The sequence below is a fragment of the Lygodium microphyllum genome, chromosome 7 (genome assembly GCF_053477565.2).
Source record: "Lygodium microphyllum isolate KBCC chromosome 7, Lygodium_microphyllum_v1.1.10, whole genome shotgun sequence".
In the NCBI taxonomy this organism is placed as follows: Eukaryota; Viridiplantae; Streptophyta; class Polypodiopsida; order Schizaeales; family Lygodiaceae; genus Lygodium; species Lygodium microphyllum.
The window spans coordinates 111,250,523-111,275,442 of NC_141141.1; the positions used below are offsets into that span (position 1 = coordinate 111,250,523).

The window sequence follows — 24,920 nt, forward strand, 5'->3', positions numbered from 1 at the left end:
ATGGGACTCCAACCATCATATAGCTCTCTTATGCATATGTTGCAACTAAGGCTAGGTTCCCTTGTACTTTATACAAGTGACAACGGCATTAAAAAGCTAAAGATTGGTCTTAAGCGCTTTTTCATCTCTAATGCACAAATACCACACACGTATATACCTCCTCACAAGAAGGCAGCCCCACAAATGTTTTGGAAATATCAAGCACCACATGTTGAGTTGGTACTCCAGAGTTTAGGTGCACAACCTCTAGGACATGCAATGGACTTCTAAAACAGGTCTTGAAATATTTATACAACAAATCAAATATACAAATTCTGTCCACCCTTCGATGGAATGCAGCACCACTTGCAGCTGGGACTGTCCTCAGAAGTCAGTAAATTAGTACAGCTCTCTACCATATCTGGCACCATTGACAGAAAACTACTTGGTTTGAAAGCAAGAATAGGTGGTCTTCAGCTCAAACAAGGGCAGGAACCTGTAGTCAGATGGAGGGCGTACAAACTGTCCAGACTCCAAATTTATGGTAACACATTTGCAGAGCATATATCGTATTACAGCACAGTGCAGGTATATATATATATATATAGATCCATCAGGCTATACATGATTCCAAAGTTGTCTGTGCAAGCCAAAGTAGAACAGGATCATTTCTTGTGAGCACAAGGAAGTCATTTCCTTCACCAGCATTGTGTGAGCTGTCTGAGAATCCTACAGCTTGGAGTACTTCCATGGCACCTGAATCCCATAAAGAAAACAAACACACACTCAACTAAAAATTAAGTGCGGATAGAAATTGTAGTTCTCAAAAAATGTTCTTTTGAAAAGTCATAACATACCTGTGAATTTTGCAATTCGGCTTTGGAATGCTGGATTTGTCTGTAAAGCCACAAAAAGAAGTTTAAAACGGGACTAAAGCTTTCAACACTTTGAACAAGAGGCACTTTCATTGCACAAGAGTTGATACAATTTTAACAGGACACCTGTCCCACCCCTGAAGGGGTTGGTTTGACAAAATGAAAGAGAAACCAAATTGCCCGCCGACTGTAGACAACAGGAATGCAAGTACCAAAACCACCATCAAACAAAACTATAACAGTAGACAGGTGAACTAACTTTACACCTGTAAAGTCTTCCTTTTACCCCCACTTTAACTTCCCCTCACCATCTCAAAGACTTGTGTAGACACAAGGGCAAAGAAATGAGCAGAGCTTTTCAGAAAGAGAGAACCCCATAACTAATCCATGACCCCCTGGCAAAGAAATGAGCAGAGCTTTTCAGAAAGAGAGAACCCCATAACTAATCCATGACCCCCTGTACTACACAATTTGTTCCAAAGAGGCCAACCACCTGTGATCTAGTAAGAGCGGACACCCTATCATTCATGGCACTCTTATCATTCACCCAACTTTCCAAAGTTCATACACCTCAAAGCCAAACCTACCCTCCAGGGGGGTATTGCAAAGAAATCATAGATCAGTCTGTTTGACCAACCATCAAGAAGGGAGCTCAAGTTTAAATTACCAGCTCTGCCACACCATCAAGCACCTCCTTGAGAAGAAAGCTGGAGAGAATGTACTGGATCAGAGTATCTCCAACCACTTGCCACTTGGCCTACTTGCAGGAGCCACTGTACCTAATACTGGATTAAGGCTAAATCATGACTAAGCCACGTCCTTAAAGACACTCTAGACCCTTTGCTTGCAATTCTTTTTCATTGTCTGCCTAACATGCCCAAACACATCACTCCTCGCACTATCCACCATTATCAACAACTTTGCTGGAATCCTTCGGGGGAGCGGGGGGGGAGGGGAAACCAAAATCTCTCTCTTTGAGAGCCTCCTAGATTAAAAAAGGCCAGGATAATAGATTGGTTAATATTTGAGTGCATGAACTAGCTATGCAACTCGTATTCCACAACCAATTCTGCATCTTCTACTTACCTTCTAGAATCTCAAAGACATGCCGCATTCCACTTAACTGGATTTTACTAACCCAAAAGCCTCAAGACAGCTGTGTATCAAAGCATGCACAAAACCATGACCTTACATGTTGATGCTATCTTCAATCAAAAAGTCAACATCCTTATCCAATAATGGAGAGTAGTAGCTTGTACAATAAGTAACACAACAAAATAGCCTTCGCATCTGCTCAGTTTGTGATATTTTCTTAAAAACGTCTAGCATTGGCAGCTTCAACTTGACTGGATGCATGTGCATGTAAACATCAAGAAAAGTTCAAATGATGGGTGCTTTCACTTGCCTTTCGTAAGCGCTTGAACTTGGCCTCATTCGGGTATTCCTTAAGATTCCTGATAAGAAGCAGAAAAAGTGTTAAGAGTCCACAAACAACTTAAATTCCTTCCAGATGCACTGTCCACTGCACCATTACACCATAACGAGAGAGAGAGAGAGAGAGAGAGAGAGAGAATCTGATCAGAGTATAACTGAATGATTGAGTTAAAAGTCAAGACTGAAAACCTAAAGAAAGACTTGTAAGATCAGAATAAGAACATATATATCGGAACAAGCATTGAATCTGGTTGATTACATCAAAATCAACTGCACATAAACCAAGATTACTGGTTCCTGTTCCAGATCATGGGTGATGACAATTGGGCACTTGATCCTTGTATTCTTTCTTAACTATTTGAGAGCAGCATAGCAGCCAGGTGCACCCTACAGACTGTCATTAAAGGTCATGGGTCATAACAATTGGGCACTTGATTCTTGAAATTTTTCTCGACTGTCTGCAACTAGCATTGCAGCCAGGCTGCATTTAACAGACTAATAAAAAGCCATCCACTACAGACAAGCCCAATGGAATGAACCATCCCATGTGGGCAACCATGCATTGGTAGGCAAAGGGTTTGTAAAGTGTAATAGTGGCATCAACAAGAGGCCTGAAAATCCTGTCTCCAGTGATCCTTGACAAATTACTCATGCATCTAATGCTTCCTTTTACTCCTGCTGACCTGCTCACAGGTATAGCAGAAATATTACATTGGAATGCAGCATTGAAGAGAATTTTGGTAAAATCTAGCAGCTCTTTCACAGATGCATCTGACACCAGCATCTACAGGAAAAGAAACTGGCAGTCAGCAAGAGTTAGTTATATCCCTTACACTCTGCAGGAGTTACTTAGGCCCAAATTCACCTCAGGGTAGTTGTGGGTCCGACATTTCTGTATAACATTCTCCTTATTCAGCATTGCAAGCCCCAGATTCCATCTATATACAAGCAGATCTCACCAGTACACATTAGAAGGCAAGAGTTTATGAAAAAAATTCTAATCCCACTTTACAATCATGTGCAGCCTTATCAACTCTACTTAGTTTGCCATCAGAATATCCGCTCTACATAAAGCAAGGAAGATACAGAAAGGTCAAACTGACTCCAAGATATGCAACAAGCTGCACCATATTATTCCCTTTTGCTCTTCAAATTGTTGGTGAAGCTGACCCAGAGTTTAAGAGGCTACACTCAAATTCACTAAATCCTTCCCTAACTTGTAAAACAAGAACACTCAAATCTGGAAACAGGAAGAGCTGAAAGCTGAGTCAAGTAAACTTACGCTTGCTATCACAGAAATACACACTACAAAGTTTGAACTGAAGAATGTCTACCTATGAAAGTTAAACAAAGGATGAACAGTTTAATCGGAGAAAAGTCTACCTAAGAATGTTAAACAAAGTCTGAACTGCTGCTGAAGCCTCTGCAGGTGTCGCCTCTGTTTTAAGCTTGTTGACTGCATCCTGTAGTCGCTTGCAGACTGTTTCAGTGTGAAGCTGCAATGCCTTTAATCCTGATTCTTCTGGAATGAGCTCAGAGACTGCAGCCTTGATTTCGAAAGTAGGCAAACTGTTGCCAGTTTCTGGTGCAGCTGAAGCTTCTACAGCCTCAACACCAACATTGCTGTTTGTTTGGATATTTAAATCTTGCTTTACATATGTCTCTGACTCTGGCTCAATAACTGCCGTATTATCATTGTTGGAATGATGTGTCCGGATGCTGCTCCATCCTTTGAAGGTAGGCTCATGTTCCATCTCTACTACTTGCTCTTGACGTGTAACATCATAAGCAATACATTCCCTTTCACTATAATGTACACCTGATTCTACATTGGAATTCAAAACTTCATATTCCAACTTTCCAGGAAACAAAGTGCCGTTCAGCAAATCAGGGTCAGATACCAACATTTTCTCATCCACTTCTCTGGAATCATCAGGATCAGGTTCATGTTTACTAAAGTCTGTAGCCTCACTCTCAGTATCAATCTGAAACCCTTGAGCAATAACTTCTATTTCAGGGGACATGATATTATTATCTTGTGCTGGCATTGTACTATCATGTTGCAGGTTTTCAGTGCTCTGTGACAGACGTTGAAGAGCAGCCAGTGCAGCTGCAGGGCGTGCACCAAGCTCATAGCGTTCTTTACTTCCTCCAACTTTGTGTCCATGTACTGTTTGTACACCTCCAACATCGATCAGTTCCTCTCCATCATAGACTTTCATGCCACCCCATGTATGGCCTTGAGACCTTGTCCAGTCCAAAGATATAGCTTCTTCATTTAACTGCATATTAACAAACAGTAGTATCACGAGTGACTTGCATAAACAGAGACTGACTTGTAATACATCCAAAAGAACTAAATGCTACTGGCAGCATGCAAAAGCTACCTGTTTATCCAAAGCATGAAAATTTGCATCATGTTCTGAATGAACCATGTGGGCCTGCACAATGTTACGTCCACAGTTGAGACAATGTTTACTGACATGAAAAGGCGAATGACTATAACAGGCTCTAGAGATTTACCAATTCATGAAGTAGGGTCTTCTTGATACTCTCATACTTCCTGAAACCTTTCAGATCATCTGTCCGAAGGCGTAAGGAAATTTCTTCTCCGTGATTCTGTGAAACATGACTCGGTATTGAGTATTAAGAACTTGTACAAAAAACAACAAACATCATGTGCTAAACCTTGACTTACCTTATTATAGCCTAGAATGCATTTTGGGCTGATTCCAACATACCCAACTGGGGCCATTTCAGTCATCACTCCAACCCTCCACCGATGCTGACCTCAAACCAAGATAAGAAAAAACATAAGCATCCTGCTGGCTTGTACACTTAATGATACTGTGTGTGGTTACTTGCAAAAGAACAACCTGCTTTATACCAAGTCATGATGTCCAGTAACAAAAACATCCACCTACCTTATTCATAATTGCGACTATTCCACGATCACTTGCAAGCCTATGCATGATCTTTAAAGCTTCTTCGGCAGGGGGATGCAGCTGCATAAATCTCAGGCAGAGAGTAAAATCAGGATTTTACAATAATCCAAGTACAGGAAGTGTGACAAATGGTGAAGATCAATCTGGTGGCCATATCCATTCAGCAAACTTAAATACAGAAAACAGGTTTAGCAATAGCTTGTGAGGTAGCTCAAGTTCAAAACATAACCAGGTAACTTAATTTCAACACTATTTTAATAACATGATTACAGAAGATCAGACCACATCTGAAAACATTTGTCAAAAGACCATGCATCACTAGATATATTTTCACAAACTTGAAAGAACGAAAAAAGAAAATAAATGGAGAAGATGTGTAGAAGATATTACCACAATGCCAGATAGTTGCAAAGTTCGAAAATCACAAAATATGTAACTGCCTTGTGGTAACTTTCCAGTACCAGCCGAGCCAACAGCTAGCCGTTGCCTGGCCCTTCTGTCCTCATCTGAAAATCCAAGAATTCCTCTCTCATAATTCTGTCCAGTTTCTTGAGATACTTCCTTGATCTCTCCAGGCAGTGCACCCATTATCCTTATAATTCGCCCCTAATAAGTTTAAAATTAGCAAGCATACAGACCAACACTGTGAGCAGTCTTATCAGCTACCACTGTCTAAGCAGACAATTACAATAGCAATCAACAAGTTAAATGTGACGAGTCACACAAAAGACACTTAGTTTTCCCTCGTCAAGGAAACTTGCTTTTCTAGAGAGACGTAAATGACACATTAATATTTAATTTGAAGCAATCAAGATTCAAACTGTCTTTGCACAAATATGAACAGACAATTCAAGCTTCCAGCTTGTGCGCAGTGCTATTATGTTGTTGGCAAATTATGTAATGGTCTTTAACTTAGCACACTATCACAGAACAGCAGGCTGGATCACACAGATGTATCATACACAATCTTGAAGGATAGTAAAGTCAGCAGTAACATGCAGTTTTGATATTTCCTAAACTGATGCATTTGAATGAAACAAACACATCACAATTGGTGAAGGTTAATGCGCACTGAGGACAACTGAATTTCAGGAAGTGCTTCATTTAAGCAAACTTGATGATTACTACCTATTGAACTAAAGCTAGATTCTGCCAGACTTTGTGCTTGCGTGCAACATTAACTTGAACTAGCAAGGCCTTCACGACTACAAATAATTGACAGGTCCTCTGAAAGTGTTAAGAACAGCAACATAGTCTACTAGTCCACAATGGTATCAAATTAGCCTATGCAGAGTCCCAAGAGCTGAGAAACACAAGACAGGCAAGCCCTTACTCTAACTACAAAGCCCAGCAAACAAATGGCAGTCTATCTATGGATTTCACAATAGGGATCGGAGTTATAGGTATTGTGATGCAATATGCATCACCAACCAGCCACTAACAAAGATGTTCAGGACCCAGGTTTACTTGTACTAAGTCCACTCCTGTAAAGAATCCTGTATTCGCTCAATTGTTTCTGAGTACTTGTGTAAGCTCTACCAATTGCATAAGCTCTGCCTATTGTAAAAACAAATTGAGAGACAGATTCGTGCAGCACAATCCTTGCAGACTGGTTTCCAAAAGTTGGAAACTCAACTGTGTAACTCCTCTCAAGAGTAATCCAAAAATATGGACAATCTAATACGGGAAAGCAAACAGTGGAAGACATGATTAGGACATATGTTTTCAAAAGTTAATATTACTGGAAAATGTAGATTGAGTTTTGCCTAGAACAGTAGCATGTGCGTCTTAAGACAGCATGCATTCATGACAAAGGCTATCAGCCAAAACCACTAATTGCCCTTGGGCCCCAAGGGGTAACATTGCCACTAGCCATAGATTTTCTTTTGTGAAATATGTCAGACATGCTAAAGTTTGCAAAGAAAAGCATAGAGATAGCTCAACATGGAGCAATGTTTTCTGCCAACCAGAACAAAACACCTTGAGACCACGTGTATGATTCTGGCAATGCCTAAAACATAAGGAACTATGCCGATTGCCTAAGACTTAAGTGTTATATATTCCATGCATTATGATCCATGGAATATTCGAAATCACAAAAAAGACTAGAAAATAAAGCCTAGGCTAGAATGAACTATTCACAAATGTTTGGAGTCAGATATTTAAAGGAACAACTTGATGTAGCTGATAATATTAGAAAGAAATTCCGAACTTTGGAAAGACTGGTAGATATAGTGGAGGCTACTCGACAAGCAATTTATAGTCTCAAAATCATTCCAAAGGGATAAAGTGGGGCAATTCTTAAGTGGGAAAGTATTCTATCCCCATGCCTTAGGTTTAACTAGATCTATTGAAACTAACCTGTAGATCTGATCTAAGAACCTGATCATTAAATAATTTGCGTATATGTGAAATAAATCAACAAATAAACAAAATATTCCCTAAACAAGAGAGCTAGAATGCTCTTGCACAATAGGCAACACACGATATGCCGCAAAGGGAGGCACTTCTTTTGGTATCTCTTTATCATTATTCAAAGCTTACACAAATCACAAGCGGCTTGCTATCACAAATTAGCATTGTTTTTATGCCAGTGATTCCCATGTACCTTACTCTGGAATCAGCCCAAACTTGTTTCTAGCATGGTGTCCTCTATTGCTATCACCAACCTTAACCAAGTGCACAACAAATCTATCCATTCACTTTCTAACAAGTGTAATGCATTTCAATACATATTCTTCTCAATCCAATTGACTTTCAAAAGTGTATTGGATGTGCAAATTGGCAAAGTATAGCAAAGCAGACATGTATGATGACTAAAAAGAAAAAACATGAACATTTTACTTTTTTGGGGCGCACAGAGAGAGAGAGAGAGAGAGTATAGCATACAAAAGATTGCAAAGTATGAATGCTGATGACTGAAGAAGAATTTGTACAATGGGCTGTTAGAGTATCATCAGATGGAGCTACCTATCTCACCTACAAAAAACTGAATGAATGTAACCAATGGGCTGAACTGCCTAGATAGGCAGCAAATGCAGTATAAAAATGACCAGGTTGGCCAGCCAAAACTGGCTGACTACTGCCAAATATGGCAAATTGCAGCTAAAACGAACTGACTGCACAAGAAGAGGGTCTTACCATGTAGTGACTCACTGTTGACTTACTCTTTTGCAATTGATTATGATATATTTTTGCCATGAATAAACAATCATCAGTAAATCAATGGATTAGAGTAAGCAATCTTATCAATCAATTGGGCTTTAATCAATTGGATTGAATGTAATTTTGAAACTTTAGTTAAGAGCTTCTAATTCATTGATTAAATCCAATATGAATCAAGTAAACAATGCATTCCATAAGTGGGCTAGTTTAAGCAATGATTGAGTGAGATTTGATGAAAATTTTACAATTCTTCAATTTCTCAATCAATTGGATAAAGCTCAGTAATTGGACGAATGAGAGAGATTAAGAATTGAAGAGGAATACTTTTGTTAGTTTGATGAAGGCTTGAATGATCCCTAAATGCTTGATAGAGCCTTTGATTGCCCAATGCTGCTGAAATAATCTTCAATCCTTGTGCATTTAATGCTTAGAAGCAAACTTGAAGCTTTAGAAGCTTGAGATTGAAGCATTAAACTCATTTCCCCCAAATTTGGACTCCATAGAAGCTCTTGAACTTCAATCTTTGGCTATTCGTGCTCAATCCTTGCAATTTCTTTAAGAATCTTTATTGAAATGAATCGAAGGGTTGAAATGATTATGAATTTTTAAGAAATTGAAGAGAAATTGAAGCTTAAGCTGAAGCTTTCATGGCTGTTCATGCACTGCACAATTAGGGTTTCAAGAGAGCAAAAGAATGAGCAATAAAGCTTCATTTGAGAGCCCTGACATCAAAGACTTCAAGTATATTGCGCTAATGATGGATTAGAAGCATCATTGCTGTCTAGGAGATGAAGAAATCATGAAGAACAGGCTGAAAAATCAATGCAAATTTTGGGCTGCTGTCTACTCCACGTGGCATCATCTCAATTGGTCAAAATGGTATGCAATCTGTAGAGTTTGATCCCTAGAAACTTTCTATACCATCCATTCTTGAAGAGAAGCAAGATTCATGGAGAAAGATGAGGTTGAAGGGTTGAAGTTTCCATGGAGATCTCAGACATGAAGAATAAGAATAAGCTCTTTTTTAAAAAATAACTATAATTTGTTTCTCTTCCAAGTCCGGTTAACTCCTATTTGATCATGTTACCTTCAAAATTCCATGAAATTTTGATAACGACTTGTTATTTTGTCCTTCCACCCCTATAAAGATCTCCAGATTTAGTCTTCTTCCAAATGTAGATGTCTTGCAAGTCACTCCTAGTCACTGTCCATGTCTTTGTACCTGTAGTACTTGCTTGAAATTGGTTTTAATGATGAAAATTAGAACTGAATATGAATAAAAAGAGGAGAAAAATGGATCAAAGACCAAAGCTCCGGTACCACTTGTCAAGGAGAAAATTAGACAGAGAAAGAAAGAAAAACTTGTTGTAATGAGAGAAGTGCAGAAGAGAGAAAGAGAATGACGAGAAGAGAGAAATACTAGAAAAGGAGAGAGAAAGATTGAAAGAGAAAAGAAGCCATAGAAGCTGTGAACAAGGAGGCGAGGTGAGAGACATTAATGTATTAATGTTCCAAAAAGATGTGAAAAATTACATCTCTCTCCTTTTTATACCTGTGTCAGTGTGGCATGGTAATACTATTATTTCTACACTAAACATCTCTTCTTCCCAGCTTCTTACACCAAGGAAATTAGGGATTTTGCATCAAATCCGTTGTCTATCATATCTTAGCTCATAGAGATTGTTGCTATAGTTGATGCATTGCTACGTGGGAAAGATTCAGGCTTTCAAGAAAGTGGAGGGAAGCCAAATAATTGCATGACATGACTTATCGTTTTCTAGTTGGTTACAACTTTCTAGAGCTCTTGTGTTCATGATCTTACATTCATTAACCTATGAAGAGGGCTTTTGCATATGTTGATTGGCTATTTTTACATATTCGCACAGCTAATCGTAGGTGTGAGCTTTGAGGATGATATACAATTGATATGGGAATGAACCTCTTGTTGTGGCATCTTGTTGTATTTGGATCTCTTGTAGATGAAACATATGTTATGTTGAGTTTGATAGCTAAATGGAATGGATTTTTCAAAAGGTATAGTCATTTTTTGTATGAAAAAAGTTATGGTCTACAGTTGTAAATTATGGATGTACTGATGCTATAGAGAGTGTTTAAGACTTTCTTTAGCCAACTTTGAGACAAGAGATGAATGTTTTTATAAAAAAGCTGCATCTCTAGGACAAAGCTATTGGGTTTGTTGCACCCTTTTATCTTAGTAGATAGTGAGCTTTGAGACTTACTATGATTAAGGTTGCAGACACTTGTGTTTTAATAGCCACTGAGATCTACAGTTGTGATTCATTGTTTAGTAGCATAGTGACTATCAACTTGTATGATTCTACATGGGCAATATATGGAGTAACATCTACATGCTTGGTTACTTTAAACCATGTATAGACACTTGGAGTAACATTAATGTATTTAGTTACTTGGAACCATGTCTAGATATTTGTACATTGAGAATACATATAGTAATGGTAGCATGCTTGGTGGATGTATTGGTCATTTTGTATGTCATTCTTGATCTTAACTAGTGCAAATAGAGTCGCTTGCAATGTTTCAAGGGCCGGGGGGGGGGGGGGGGGGGGGAGAGGCGAGGCGAAGGGTATGTCACCAGAATGAGAATGGGCTTAACAATTTAATTAAAATGAACTCTAATTCTAATATCCCTAGCTCTCGACAGGGTGACTATTGCACCGATAGTGAAGCATTGACATCTTGGCCTGAAGTGGACAAGTGTACCAGCTATGTGGTACAAGGATAGGGCAAAAGAAACAAAGTGCAATGTGAAATTTTCATTAATTGAAAGTTTGCACCTTAGGTTCAATGCTTATTTGAAAGTTTCACCTAGTAAGCAACTCACTTATGTTATAAACCAAACCTTGAGCTTAAATTTGGTCCAATATGGAGTGAATGATGATTTGCCGTTGCAGCAAGTGCAGGCTTGAATTTGCTCAAATTGATAGTGAATTGAATATGCAAAGGTCAAGACAAAGCACTAGAATTGATACATGACTAGGGTTGAGCCTTCCTAAAGCAAATTAGATTGGTTTGAAACAGAGTTTTTGCATAAATTATGCATTGTTAGTAGCGTGCAATGTGAGGGACTAGATTTGTGTTAGAGATACGGTCATCCCCATGACAGGCATAGGCATGTATAGGGCAATTTAGGTAGTTGCATTTTGTTCTAGATCAAGTCAGGCATCAGTATTGTGCAGCCACCAACAGTTGGACACAATTTTGGGCATGCTATGCAAGGCGGACATGCAATGCCATGTGGCATGCAGCTGTTCACCACATTTCAATTCTCTTGCATTTCATGTAAAGGGCTGGAAAAAAAAAATTCAATAATGTATATCATGTGATTGATTAGAGTAGTGTGCCACTACCATGTTGATATTCCCACCAAGGAAAAAGGTGGATGCCAGGGGAGATAGTGGGACAATAGAGAGATGACTCTCCCCCACTATTAAAGATTTTGAAGGGGTACAACCAACCGACCCGGGGGGGAACTTTGCCCACCTCCTAGTGATTCAAAGCCCATATAGGAAGCCTATTCTACCGTTTTATCCCTCACACAAATACAACGAGTGGAGAATTGAAGATTTAAGCACTTTCAAAGACTCAAGTACCTTGAAGATCCAAACAGGGTGAAACACGGGATTTACAAGACACTGCAAGGTATATACAGGTTATTATATATACCATCTTCATCATTGAAGTATAGATGCAAGTACTACAGGTTGCCCAAAAGTCCTATCCAACTTCCTATAGGGTTTGGTAGCCATTAGGCACTACAATTTTGCTCTCACAAGTGGAAACAGGGTATTTACAAGTTAAAACAAGGTGCAGGCCTGGACAGTTCAACCTTAGAGATTGAATTGCAATTTTTTTTATTCTAAACCTATTATAGCTCATCTTGAAGAAGGCATCACTGACTCCTATTTGAATCAAAAAGCTTAGGAATCGGAGCTTCCTAGCTCAAGTTATAGCCAATTTTCTGACAGGGAGTATTGTAGAACTACACTACTATGGCAGGTCATAAGGGAAAGATTAAGGCCCAGGATGAGTATGGTCAGCAAAGCAAAGATTCTATATTGAAAAATAAACCTCAAGAGAGCTTTGAATAACCTCAAATGCAAGGAAAAATAGCACTTAATAATACCATGTATAAACATGAGAATAAGCATGCTCAAAGGCATATGGAGCTATTATCTAAAGTGGAACAGATAGTATTGTCTACTAATCAAAAAAAGTCTTTCATTGAGAAGTCCGTGGATTCCACTACCCAAACGAAGACTTCAATTGACAAAATAGTAGAATCCAATGCTCAAATAATGACTCAATTCTCCCAATGGATGCAAATGTACATGGGAACCAAGAAAGCTAAAGAGAAAGCTCATTCAAGCAGTAAACCTTCAGTCCCACTTCAGCCACTTAATCAAAATTGTCAAGGTCATATCATTGGATAAAGGGGCATTGCCAATAGTCAATATGAAGTAGATGAGACTTCACAAAGGCATGATGACTATTTGGGTAGTTTGAATGGTGCTAATTCTCAAGCTTATGGGCTGAATTTCCTAAAGGTCCTCTGCCATTAAAAAGGTTTCGCACTAGTTCTCAGCCACCTATTGGAAGAGTACCATCTTATTTTGGAGGTTCAATGCCTACTAATCATGAGTTGTTTATTTTGGAACAGCAACCCTTTCATAAAAGGGAGTTGAAGGATAAGATTATTTTGGCAAAGTACAATGGGCAATCATCTTCACCATCTGATCTAGAGGTTAAATTTCAAAATTAGAATCCTATTTTGATATATTCCCTAGAACTGATGATATGAAAATTCATTTTGCATCTTGACATTTGGAAGGATTTGCGCATACTTGGTGGAGATACATTAAGAAAGAAAACATACTTGTAAAGAATTGGGATGCATTCAAGACACTTATGGCTGAAGTCTTTGTCTCCTCTTGCAAAAGAGAAATTGAGACAAAAATGGTATGGATTAGAGCAAAGAGGCCTTAGTGTACAGGATTATACAAACCAATTCCTCAACCTTACCATGTATGTAGAGAGCATTAGTGATGAAGCTAAACTTCACAAGTATATATATGGTTTAGAACCTTCTTTATTAGCAATTGATATTATGGCACAAAACCCTACCAATCTTTTCAAAGGTATTGAGCTTGCGGAACATTATGAAAGAAAGTATAGAAGGGAATCTTCATTTCAGCCTAGTTATGGACAACCAAGGACTTTTTTTAAACAAGGACAAGTTGCCAATGTTTATGGCAGCAATCATGCACCAAGTGGGAGCCTGAGAGTGCCAACACTCAACTTATCTATCGTTCAATGCTTCAAGACCTCAAAGCAATTTTAGGACAGCAAATTCCAAGAGTGGAATTTAAACAAGGGGACAGCAAGTTTAGATCTACTTCAATCAATATGAATCCAAAGTCTATTCCTATGGACCTCTATAAAGAAAGTAAAGAAAAGGGCTTATACTTCAAATGTGGAGAAAAGTATATAGCTGATCATGCAACAAAGTGTGTATGCAAAAATGCAAAAGCCAAGGTTCATACTATGTTAGTCTTTGAAGATTCAAAGGATAACACTGATGAGGTCAATGCATTTGTAACTACCACTGAAAATGAGGATGTTGAGGAGAAAGTTGAGCAAGAACATTTTTATGATTCTATTGACACTTTTCTTTTGATCCGGATGGTAACATTTCTTTTGATCTCGGAGGAACTCATGATAAGCCGCTTGCTGCCACTAATTGTTCCATTTCCATGGATGCTTGGACAGGTTCTAAGAGCCCTAATACACTTTCTAGGAAGGGTGATATTCATGGGAAGGATGTGTTTATATTGATAGATAGTGGCAGTACACAATTTTGTGAGTAAGTCCATTGTGGATAAATTGAATTGTATTTCCATTGATTTATAGCAGCCTATAAGAGTTCAAATAGCCAATGATGAAGAAGAAATCAGCACTTATATGCCCACAAGTTTCTTTACAGCTGGCTGAAAATTATGAAGCAAAGGTAAACCTGATAACTTTGAAAATGGAACCCATAGATGTACTCGGGTGTGATTGGTTGATGACATTGGGTAAAATTACTATGGATTTCTCACAGCCGTATATGGAGTTTATCTTTGATGGACAGCTCATCTATTTATAAAGAATCTCTAGTAAATAAGATTTTCAGCTTATCACCATTCAATAACTCAAGGAGTACAAGAGACGCTCACAGATTTTTATTTTGCACCTAAATAAAGAGGTTGAAATTTAGTTCAAAAATTCAGTAAATCATCCAGCTTTGGAAGCCTCTTGAGGAGTACAAAGACTTGTTTGAAGTATCTACTTCATTACCTCCTAACTTCTAAGAGAGCAGTAGATCACCCTATTGATTTGGAGCCCAACTCAAAGCCAATTAATAAGCCACCCTATAGATTGTCTAAGTGTGAGAGTGAAGAAGTAGCCAAGCAAATCAAGGAGCTTCTTAAAATGGGATTCATTGAACCCAGTTCTTCACCTTATGTATCTTCGGTCTTGTTAGTGAATAAGAAAGATGGATCTTTCAAGATGTGAATTGATTACGGGGATCCAAACAAGATCGCAATGAAGAACAGGTACCCAATACCTAGAATTGATGATTTGCTTGATGAGCTCAAGGGGGTTAGATTCTTTACAAAGGTTGACTTGAGGTCAGGGTATCATCAGATCCGTATGTGAGAGGGTGATTAAATCAAGACTGCCTTTAAAACTAATCAAGGGCTATACCATTTTCTAGTGATGCCATTTGGGCTTACTAATGCTCCAATAACCTTTCAGAGTCTGATGAACAAGATTTTGCAGCCTTTCCTCCTCTAGTTTGTCCTGGTCTTCTTTGATGACATTTTGATTACAGCAAGACTCTTTAAGACCATTTATCACATATGAGGAAGGTTTTGATGTATTGAGGCATCAGTCTCTTTGCTAAGGAGAAGAAATGCTCTTTCATGCAAACTGAGGTGGAGTACTTGGGACTTATTATCAGTAAAAAAGAGATCCAGACTAACCCCAAGAAGGTGTAGTGTGTTAAGAGATTGGCCAACACCTACTACCAATACTTCACTGAGAGGATTTCTTGGTTTATCCTCATTTTATCGCTAATTCATTAAGCATTATGCAGCTTTTGTAGCTTCTTTGACTGACAGGTTGAAGAAGGAAGCTTTCTTTTGGGATACACTTATAGATAGTAACTTCAACCAATTAAAGAAACTCCTTACTTCTGCCCCTATTCTAGTATGCCAGATTTTTTTAAGGAGTTTACCATACAGTGTAATGCCAGTGGCCAGGGCATAAGAGCTATTTTGTTACAGGAGCATAGAGTGATTGCCTTTGAAAGTCACAAGCTTACAGATAAGGAAATGGCTATGAATGTCTATGACCAAGAGATATTATCTATCTTATATGCGATAAAAAAATGGCACCATTATTTGTATAGTAACCACTTTAGAGTTCAAAGTGATCACAAGGTCCAAAAGTATTTCTTCACTCAAGTCCAATATTACTCCTAAGTAGCGTAAGTTGGTAGCTACACTGCAAAATTATAATTTTGGCATCGCTCATACAAGGGGCAAAGACAATGTAGTGGCTAGTTCTCTTTCTCGTATATAGGCATGTAAAGTTTCAGCTATGACTAAGCTACATAGTGACTAGATTGAAGAATTACAGGAAGCCTATCTTTTGCATGAAGAGCTCAAGCCATGTTTTTCAAAAATTACAACAAGGCCTCACGGAGAAAAACTCACATTATCAGCTTAAAAATGGCCTAATCTGGTTAAATGGCAAGATTGTTATTCCCTCTACTTCTTTTACATAGAAAATTATGAAGAAGTTGCATTCTCTGCCTTTAGTTTGGACACCTTGGAGTTTTTAAAACCTATGATAAGATCAGGAAAAGCTTTTATTGAAAAGAACTGTAGAAAGATGTTAAAGATTTTGTCATGAAGTACATGCCTTGTCAGTAGAATAAGGACAGCATCCATAAGCCAGGTGGTTTGTTGCAGCCATTACCTATTCCTATGGGCAAATGGACGCACATTACCATGGACTTCATTACTGGCTTACCTACTACCAAAAAGGGATGGAATAGTATATATGTGGTGATGAATAGACTCACCAAGGCAGTCCATTTCATTCCAACCAAGACCCAGTTTACTACTTCACAAGTGGCTAGTCAATTTATGAAGCTGATTTTTAGATTATATAGAAAATTACCGCAGTTGATTGTTCATGACAAAGATTTAAAAGTTCATGAGTAAACTTTTAGCAGGCAATAATCACATCCATAGACACTAAATTGGCTCCTTCTACAACCTATCATCCACAAATTGATGGACAAACAAAAAGGGTAAACAAGTGGTTGGAGACTTATATTCGTCATTTCTGTCATGATGTGTAGAATTCATGGGATTCTTGGTTACACTTGGCTGAGTTTGCTTACAATAACTCCACTCATACTAGCATTGGAGTTTCACCCTTTGAGGCTATGTATGGTTATAAGATACCTTTACCCACAGTCATTTTCAATGAGAAAATTAATCCTCGTGGAAAAGAAAAATTGAAAAAAATTATAGATTCTTCTTCAATAGTGTAAGATGAATCTTAGAAAAGCTCAAGTTCAGATGAAGATATATACAGATAAAAAGAGACGACCCTTAGAGTTCCAAGAAGGAGATTTAGTTTTGTTGAAAGTGCCCAAGTCTCATTATTCTACCTTAAAGGATGGATCCAATAACAAGCTTGCTCATAGGTTTTATAAACCCTACAAGATCCTGAAGCGCATTGGAGACTTGTCATATAGATTGGAACTACCCTCTTCCACTAAGATTCATAATGTATTCCATGTTAGTCAACTCAAGCCTTTCTATGGTGCTCCTATTGATACAGTTGATGAGTTGCCACCTATTGATGAATAAGGTCTTATTCAATACATCCCTGAGGCTATCATAGGTCAGCATGAGAAGAAGCTTCGTTCTTGCTCTATCATTGAATATCTAATTAAATGGAGAGGTTTGCCACCTGAAGAAGCTTCTTGGAAACCCGATTCTATTCTAGATGAGTTTCCTTACCTACAGGATTCATTGATGGCTGAAGCATAATTATTGTAGAGCCAATTATAGTGTAGATAGGGTCCTGACAGCAAACTGTTTTAGAACAATTTTTATTATGCCCACTTTTTAGAATTATGCCACCTACATAGGGTCAAAGTACTCTTCAAAAGCTACGTTTTGACATGTGGCACGTTTCATTTGGACACTTCTACCATAAGTTATGGCAGATTTGGTTCAATAGGGTTTGTTCTTACAGCAAGTTGTCTTCTTCATTTTGAGTCTATTTCTTGAAGACTACACTTCTGAAGCACTCTTGATCATGTATTTAGCTAAGGCTTACTTTCATTCCTTCATTTCAATCCATATGTCTTCAATCATTCATTCATTTCCCTACTTGTATAGCTGAAAACAAAGTAATACTCTATTTCATCCATCCTTTACAACTTTTGTAAGTTTGTTTATGAGGGCAAAAACCTTTGGGATGAGATAGATTATAAGAAGCTGGGAAGAAGAGATGTTTAGTGTAAAAATAATAATATTACTATGTCACACTAACATAGATATAAAAGGGAGAGACGTGTAATTTTTCACATCTTTTTGGAACATTAATACATTACTGTCTCTCACCTCACCTCCTTGTTCAGAGCTTCTATGGCTTCTCTTCTCTTTCAGTCTTTCTCTCTCCGTTTCTAATCTTTCTCTCTCCTCGTTACTCTCTCTCTCTCTCTTCTACACTTCTCTCGTTACAGCAAGCTTCTCTCTCTCTCTCTCTCTCTCTCTCTCTCTCTCTCTCTCCAGTCCTCTCCTTGACACTTGGACAGCCCACATATATATTTTTTCACTTGCTCATGAAGAGAAACTAGACGATAAGAAGTTATTAGCAACAAGGCATCCCAAAACTTCTTATTATGCTATTCCAAGTTCTTACATTGCATTGCATCAAGTTTGTTCCAAGTTGTCATGATGTCCACCTCAAATGTATCGGTCAACCAATTCAATGCAAACATTTGCTTGAGTTGTACCCATGTTGATAGTGCTCTACCTTGCATTAAGAGTGTGGACCACCACTTCAATGCAATTCCCCTTCAAGAAAGAGGCTACCTTCCAAATCTTAAGAGAATTCGATAAAGTTCCCCCTTGAATAGGCTGCATTAAATTGCTGAATAAAAGTCAAAGACTTTCATCCTATCTTGTGCACCACTGAAGGACTCAAACTTCACCTCCTTTTCACCCTCATCATAATCTTTTGTCGCCCCTTCAAAAGTCAAGTTGTCATACACTAGCTACTGCAAAAAGGATGCATTTGTTGTATTTGCACCATAACCAACACCAAAAGAGGTATTCACATAACCAATGCTCATTCCTTGAGCCCCATAAGCATTTGGGGATACAGATGCATTACCAAACGTGCCACCTTGTGCCCCATGTATCATGCCAATAATGCCATACATAGGATTATACATATTACCAGCCATACCCAGATATATTGGGCCTTGCACACTATGCATTGGTTGCTGCATACTATAAGGAGTTGTGCCATACATTCCCATATGTGGTCCTTGACTCACCATAGCATGGAAAATAGTGCTACCACCAAAGTATCCTCGTTGTCCCATCATTGCCTACATGCCCCGCTATCCAAAACCCATTGGATTGGCATACTAATATGGCCTTGCATTTGGATATCCAAACTCGCTAGTACCATTTGCTTTTGCTCATCCCCAACCTTGGATACATCTTTAGGCTGCAATGGCTATCCTTTGGAAGCTTCTTGCTACCCAATGGCCTTTGAATATGACATCTTATTCTTCCCCTTGCTATCCTTTTTGGAAGAATTCAAAAATCTCTCAAACATTAGACCTTTGGCCAAGTGAACAAAAAAATCAATTGCTACCTTCAATCGAGCCTTAAACTGGTCATTAACATCTTATGGCCTTGTAGGACCTGCTTCTTGATCAACCACCACATTTTCTAGTTGCCATCCATACTATAAGCCTCTTCCAAGATTAGGCATTGCATTTTCCCCTTCATTATATGCATTTTCAGAATGAGATGCATCATCACTGCTTGATACCATCTCATTTTAAGATGACATACTTACTATAATTGCTCAGCTGAACACAATTTCAACACTTGAGCAAGACTTCTAATCTTCAATCAAGTGCCTTTGGCCCACCAAGTAAAGGGATTTTATACTATCCAAACAATGGAACCATAAAACCAGTCTCTCCCTTAGATAGGGTGATACTAACCTAATTTAACACCAATTACAGCAAGTCTAAAATTCACATAAACTGAAAATGCAAATGTTACCACTTAATCTTGGACATTGGACAACATATTGGTCCCAAAACTTGGCGCCCCTTGCAGTATTTCTTTAGTTCATATTGCAAATGGATGGAGTACAACTGAGATTCTTCAACCACCTCCACTAAGCCAAGTGCCTCTTGCTGTCATAAATGACTAGCAAGCCTTCAAATCAATTTGCCCCTTGATTTGCTAGGGGATTGACCTTCGCCTGCACTTCTTGGGAAATAATTTAGTTCCAAATTCAATGTTGGTTAGTTTCCCTCTTAAATCCTCTTGAAATACAACAATTTTAACTCTGAAAATTCAAAGTTTGAAGCCTTTAAATTTGGGCACGCTTCTTGAGGTGGTTGTCAAACCTTGATTTCTCATGTAAATCAAGGTGTACAATAAAGATTCACCAAAATCCCCACCTCCAATGGCTGGATTGCTGTAAAACTTGGAGCAAACTAGAAAATGGCTAGAGAAAAAGAGAGAATACTATAGAGAGAGAAATTTTAGACATTTGTTGCTAAATTTTAATGAAATTGAGTTGTTGACCTAGTTTTCCAGTCCCAAATGGATTCACCAACAACAAAGGGAGTATCAACGGATATAATCTTCAAGAGAGAGTGCATCAACCATATCTAAAGCGGGCATAGGGTGTTAGTCATTTCTTGGACAGTCGTACGGCAGAGGACACGTCAACAGTCGGACAGCAGGCAGCGTATAGGTGCCATGTGGCACAACAAGTATAGGCGCCACTTTTATGAGTAGTCAAACAGATTCTGCATTACTTTAGGTGCAGTCAACTGCATTTAATGTAGCCGACCTGCTGCTGTGATTGCTATTTTTCCTAGCTATAAATAGCCAACCCCTGGTGCACACTTATTTTGTCATTATTCAATGATTTAGATTCTGATCTTGAGATCTGTTGGCTGAGACAGACTGTGCTCGGGCTGACGGAGATCGAGGTCATCAAGTCGAAGACACACGACAGATATTTCCTCTGCCCCCGTATATTTCTGCAATCTTATGCAACATACTACACTGCAGATTTTCTGCGTTTACACTGTCTCCTTCTCTCTGTCTCTCTGTGTGCTCACTCTCTCTCAGTTTTTGTCCTACGCTTCCGCATTGCTGCACTCTGACATAGGGGACATGGGGTCAAGACACTGCGGACCCGACTTGGACGCAAGACCAAACCCCAACACAACCCAAAACATGGGCATTCCCATGCATCTCCTCATCACACAAGAACACGTCTCGGGATGGGCAGGATTGAGTTTGTGATTGAGAAAGCAAATGCTATGGTGACATTTGTGTTGAACCACCAATTTATGCGTGTTGAGTTTCACAAGAGGTCCAAGAAGATTCTCTTGAAGTACTCGGAAACACAATTTGCTTATAATTTTTTTATGCTTGGTCGCCTAAGCATATGCAGTGCTGCTTTGCGACAGATCTTCATTAGTGATAGGGATATTATGCAAATGCATTGTCCTCCACTGTTGCAAGGATAAAATGTATCGACCCTAGTGACTATGGCATCAACCATGATCACCAGCTTTCCCTAGTCAAGAATATGCAACCACCTTTACGCAAATGGTCTCCAATGGCTAAGAAATGGTCCCAAAAGTAAGCAACAATAGTCTAACCTCTCTTTCCAACAACTCCAAAACGCAAAAACGAGATCACATTTCCTTCTCCTTTCAGCCCCAGTTCAACTTTCCCAAACTTGCATGGGCAAGTTTTGCCAAGTGGTTGCCTTCTAAACTATATTTTCAGCATTATCCAATCTATTAAATTAATTTTCAATACATAAATTTTAAAAATTAGTTTAATAATTATTTATATGTCCAAAAAATAATCTAACCAACCAAAAATTAAATTGGCTAGGACGATTTATCACCCAAGTGATCTTGAGCACTTGTTAGCTCGAAACAAGTATTAATTACTTAGTTTAATGCCAATTGCCTAGCGTCACCATTGACATTGATGGCTAATTAAATGTACTAGGCCAATTTCTAACACTCGATATGACCTAGTACATATCATTCATAACTTATCACAACTTTTATCTTTGGCACCAAGTGATATCTCGAGGTCCTAGGTCACACACTATGAAATAATTCGTGTGCACCCTATACGTACAAGTCACATTTATACACATTTGCACATTTAACTTTTTAATTTAATGCTAAGTAAAGCAATAAAATTTCACATACTCATGATAGCTCGTGAGAGACTTTGTCTTATGGACAAAGAGATCAACATTCTACTCTTTCTCATTTCTCACTGTCATTGAACGAAGTGCAATGCTTATTCACTTCAAGTTTGATTGAACACACAAGTTGCTTTCTTAACTCGATGCTATAATGATGTTAGCAACCACAGTTAAATTATTAAAAACCTCAAGTCGGTCCTTGTGGATTAGCCGAACACTCCTCTACAAGATAGAACCAAAAGCAGTCTTCTAATTGTCTGGGCACATGCAACTAGGCTACTACTCACCGTTACTCTCTATACTCAATGACCTTGTCACCTTCAATATTTACCTCCAACAAACTATAGAGTGTTAAATGCATATGGACACTTCAATTCATCAAGCCCTCCTACCTTACAAGTTGCCATAAATGGAGTTACAAAGCTATCCAATGAATTTTCCATGCTAAGAGGGAAAGATTGACTACTGTCCTAACTGCCCATACACTTTCAACTTATGTTCCACAATTTCTACAGCAAAGAACAAAAGAATGGCCATCTTCAAACTTATGCTTCTCAAAATGAGAGAGAAGACAATCTCCAATAGCCAAAACCAACTTTCCAAATGAGTAACAGCTGCTTATTAATTCAATCTCGTTATGAAAGGCTAATTAATGACTTGGTTATTAATTATAAGTAAGCTGCTCACTATACCAAACTTAAACTCAAGGCTTGCTTTATAACTTAAGTGAGCTACTTATTGGGTAAAAACTTTCAAATGATCAATAAACCTTAGGTGCAAACTTACAATTCATGAAAGTTTCACATTGCACCTTGTTTCTTTTGCCCTGTCCTTATACCACATAGCCTGTATACTTCACTACTACATGCCCAAGTGTTAAATCCTTCACTATTAGTGCAATGGTCACCATACCAAGAGCTAGGGATACTAAGATTAAAGTTTATTTTAATTAAATAATTAAGCCCATTTTTCATTCTGTTGGCACCTTACCTGGATTCGGAATCCATTGACCACTAAGCAACTAGTATAAGTAAACATTTAGATGGTGCCCAAGAGTTGAGTAGGTTAAAGATAAAAGTAGAAGAGACTTGAAAATAGGAATTTTAAAGTCAGTTACAAAAGTGGACAACTCAATGTTGGGCTAGCTCAGCATGCTCGTCTAAGCAATATGGGGTTGTAAGGTACACACATGTTGCTAACCCAAGACTTGAGGGTGAGTCAAAGAGGCTCTACAATTGCGAGCTTAGACAGATACCAGCACTTCTATAATTTGAGCATTGTATTTGTTTGCTGTCATGTTAGGTTCTTGCTGGCTGATCTAGCAGAGGAAGATCAGTCATCTTTGAAGTCTGTTATTGGACTGATTTAAGCTGCAGAAATGTGAACCCTGTTGTCTCAAATGAGAACTAATCGTCTAACAACTGGCTGTGGTTCCATTTCAATATATAGGCTCCTTCACTATGCTTCATTCTATACTGATAAACAAATTAATATACGATGACTTCAAGTCTTCCACTGTTCTTTGAACCAAATCCTCACTTATGTTGATTGATGAATCAAGTTAAATGAAAGGGACAAACTCATTTACTGTAATACTGACTTATTTAACCAACACCTAGGAGGCATTATCCCCAGCATTTATCCACAGGCAATTTGCTGACGGTTGGACATCTGATCCTGCATGGCCTTCATAACCATGCATGGACAAAGATGAACAGAAGCATCTGGTAAAAAAGATAGGCAGATTCTTCTCCCATGTATTTCATAAACAAGTCACTCTGTAAGCTTTAAGTGACGCAGCAGCCATTTCACAGCCTTTGCATACCTAAAGGTCTTATAAACTAGCGACCATGAAAAATGACTCTGATTAAGCCACTGTTTGTCAAACCGACCCTGCCATTTGACTGAATGGCTAATATCCGGAAAATTTAATCCTTGTGCCTCAGTTTTCCGAGAATATCAGATGACGATAATCTATGTTCAAGGCTCAAAACCGTCTTTTTATGACCAGAGATCCTTACTTGTGCGATGACAAGGTTCCCAATCGGGATGCGTCCATGCTCCTCTGAGAAAGGCAAGAGGGCCGAGGTAGCCTTGTGGGGAAGGAGGAGGCGGAGCGTGTGGGGGACGATACCGAAATGTGAATGAAGCTGCTCGCCGAGGTGGCGCAAGGTCCGGTTCGGTGAGGCCGAGAGCTGCAAGGACGGGCTTCCACGGTACGCGAATGATAGCTGCACAGGTTGCTCTGATGATGGCTCCTGGTCCAGGAGGGGTAGGTGATCTTCCATTTCGATTGGAACAAAAACTAGAGGATCAATTGATCTGACGCTGCCTTCTGAGAGCTTGGCTTTAACGGTCTTCTGATACGAACGCTGGATCGAAAGCTGTCCTTGAATTTTTAGCTATGGCGATTTCTGACAGTAAAAATCGAGCCCTGCCGACTCCCGTCGACCGACGTGTTCTGGATTTTCTTCTCTTGGGAAGCTTCTCGCACAACTTCCTTGTGACTCTAAATTCTATCAAGGCCTTCGTGGGGCCCCCATATAGGTACGACAAGTCACTTAAGTTCTGTGGGTTCCATTAGGAGTCGCTTCACACGGCGCCCTAACAGCCCGCCGCACACACATCAGACAGAACTAGTTGGAGTTGGATGATTCCTACATCGTGCTAACTTACTACCATTAACAAAGTACCCTCATTTTTTAGGGTGCTTGATGCACTTTATCAAGTCCCTGTTTTTTAGGGACACAAGTCAACAACCCACGTCATACCTTGTATTCAAGGCTTGTCTTGTTGATAAGTCTCTTGATCAGAAACCAAAGAGAGAGGTAGACTAGCAAACATGTCCCATTACCATGCCGACATCGCCCGTTCGGGTATTATTTCACTTAACTCCCATAGATAGAAG

At 38.9% G+C, this 24,920-nt stretch overlaps 1 protein-coding gene across 3 annotated transcripts; it reads right to left on the reverse strand.

Moving 5' to 3' along the window:
- Positions 1 to 568: 568 nt before the first annotated feature.
- LOC148033832 (zinc metalloproteinase-like protein) lies at positions 569 to 24,509 on the reverse strand. 3 transcript variants are annotated; one of them, XR_015691385.1, is made up of 11 exons: positions 24,034 to 24,508; positions 5,624 to 5,839; positions 5,213 to 5,293; positions 4,987 to 5,073; positions 4,812 to 4,907; positions 4,676 to 4,729; positions 3,672 to 4,570; positions 3,154 to 3,226; positions 2,260 to 2,308; positions 837 to 876; positions 676 to 735 (listed from the first exon to the last, which is right to left on the reverse strand). XR_015691385.1 is itself a non-coding variant. In XM_087681843.1 (10 exons), the coding sequence occupies exons 1-10, from the start codon at positions 24,298 to 24,300 to the stop codon at positions 593 to 595; spliced, it is 1,932 nt and encodes a 643-aa protein (XP_087537969.1). In that variant the 5' UTR covers positions 24,301 to 24,508; the 3' UTR covers positions 569 to 592. The 3 variants fall into 3 exon arrangements, 2 of the variants coding, with proteins under 2 accessions (XP_087537969.1, XP_087537967.1); XM_087681843.1 differs by lacking the exon at positions 3,154 to 3,226 and having other exon boundaries at positions 569 to 735; XM_087681841.1 differs by lacking the exons at positions 676 to 735; positions 837 to 876; positions 2,260 to 2,308 and adding an exon at positions 2,335 to 3,072 and having other exon boundaries at positions 24,034 to 24,509.
- Between the last annotated feature and the right edge of the window lie 411 nt (positions 24,510 to 24,920).

What these genes read in the sequence shown, in the direction of transcription:
- LOC148033832 (XM_087681841.1), bottom strand. Translation starts at nt 24,300, where the DNA reads ATGGAAGATCACCTACCCCTCCTGGACCAGGAGCCATCATCAGAGCAA. An exon ending in AGACCCTACTTCATGAATTG is followed by an intron (nt 4,730 to 4,811) that starts GTAAATCTCTAG and finishes AACATTGTGCAG; the next exon opens with GCCCACATGGTTCATTCAGA. An exon ending in TTCATGCTTTGGATAAACAG is followed by an intron (nt 4,571 to 4,675) that starts GTAGCTTTTGCA and finishes GTTAATATGCAG; the next exon opens with TTAAATGAAGAAGCTATATC.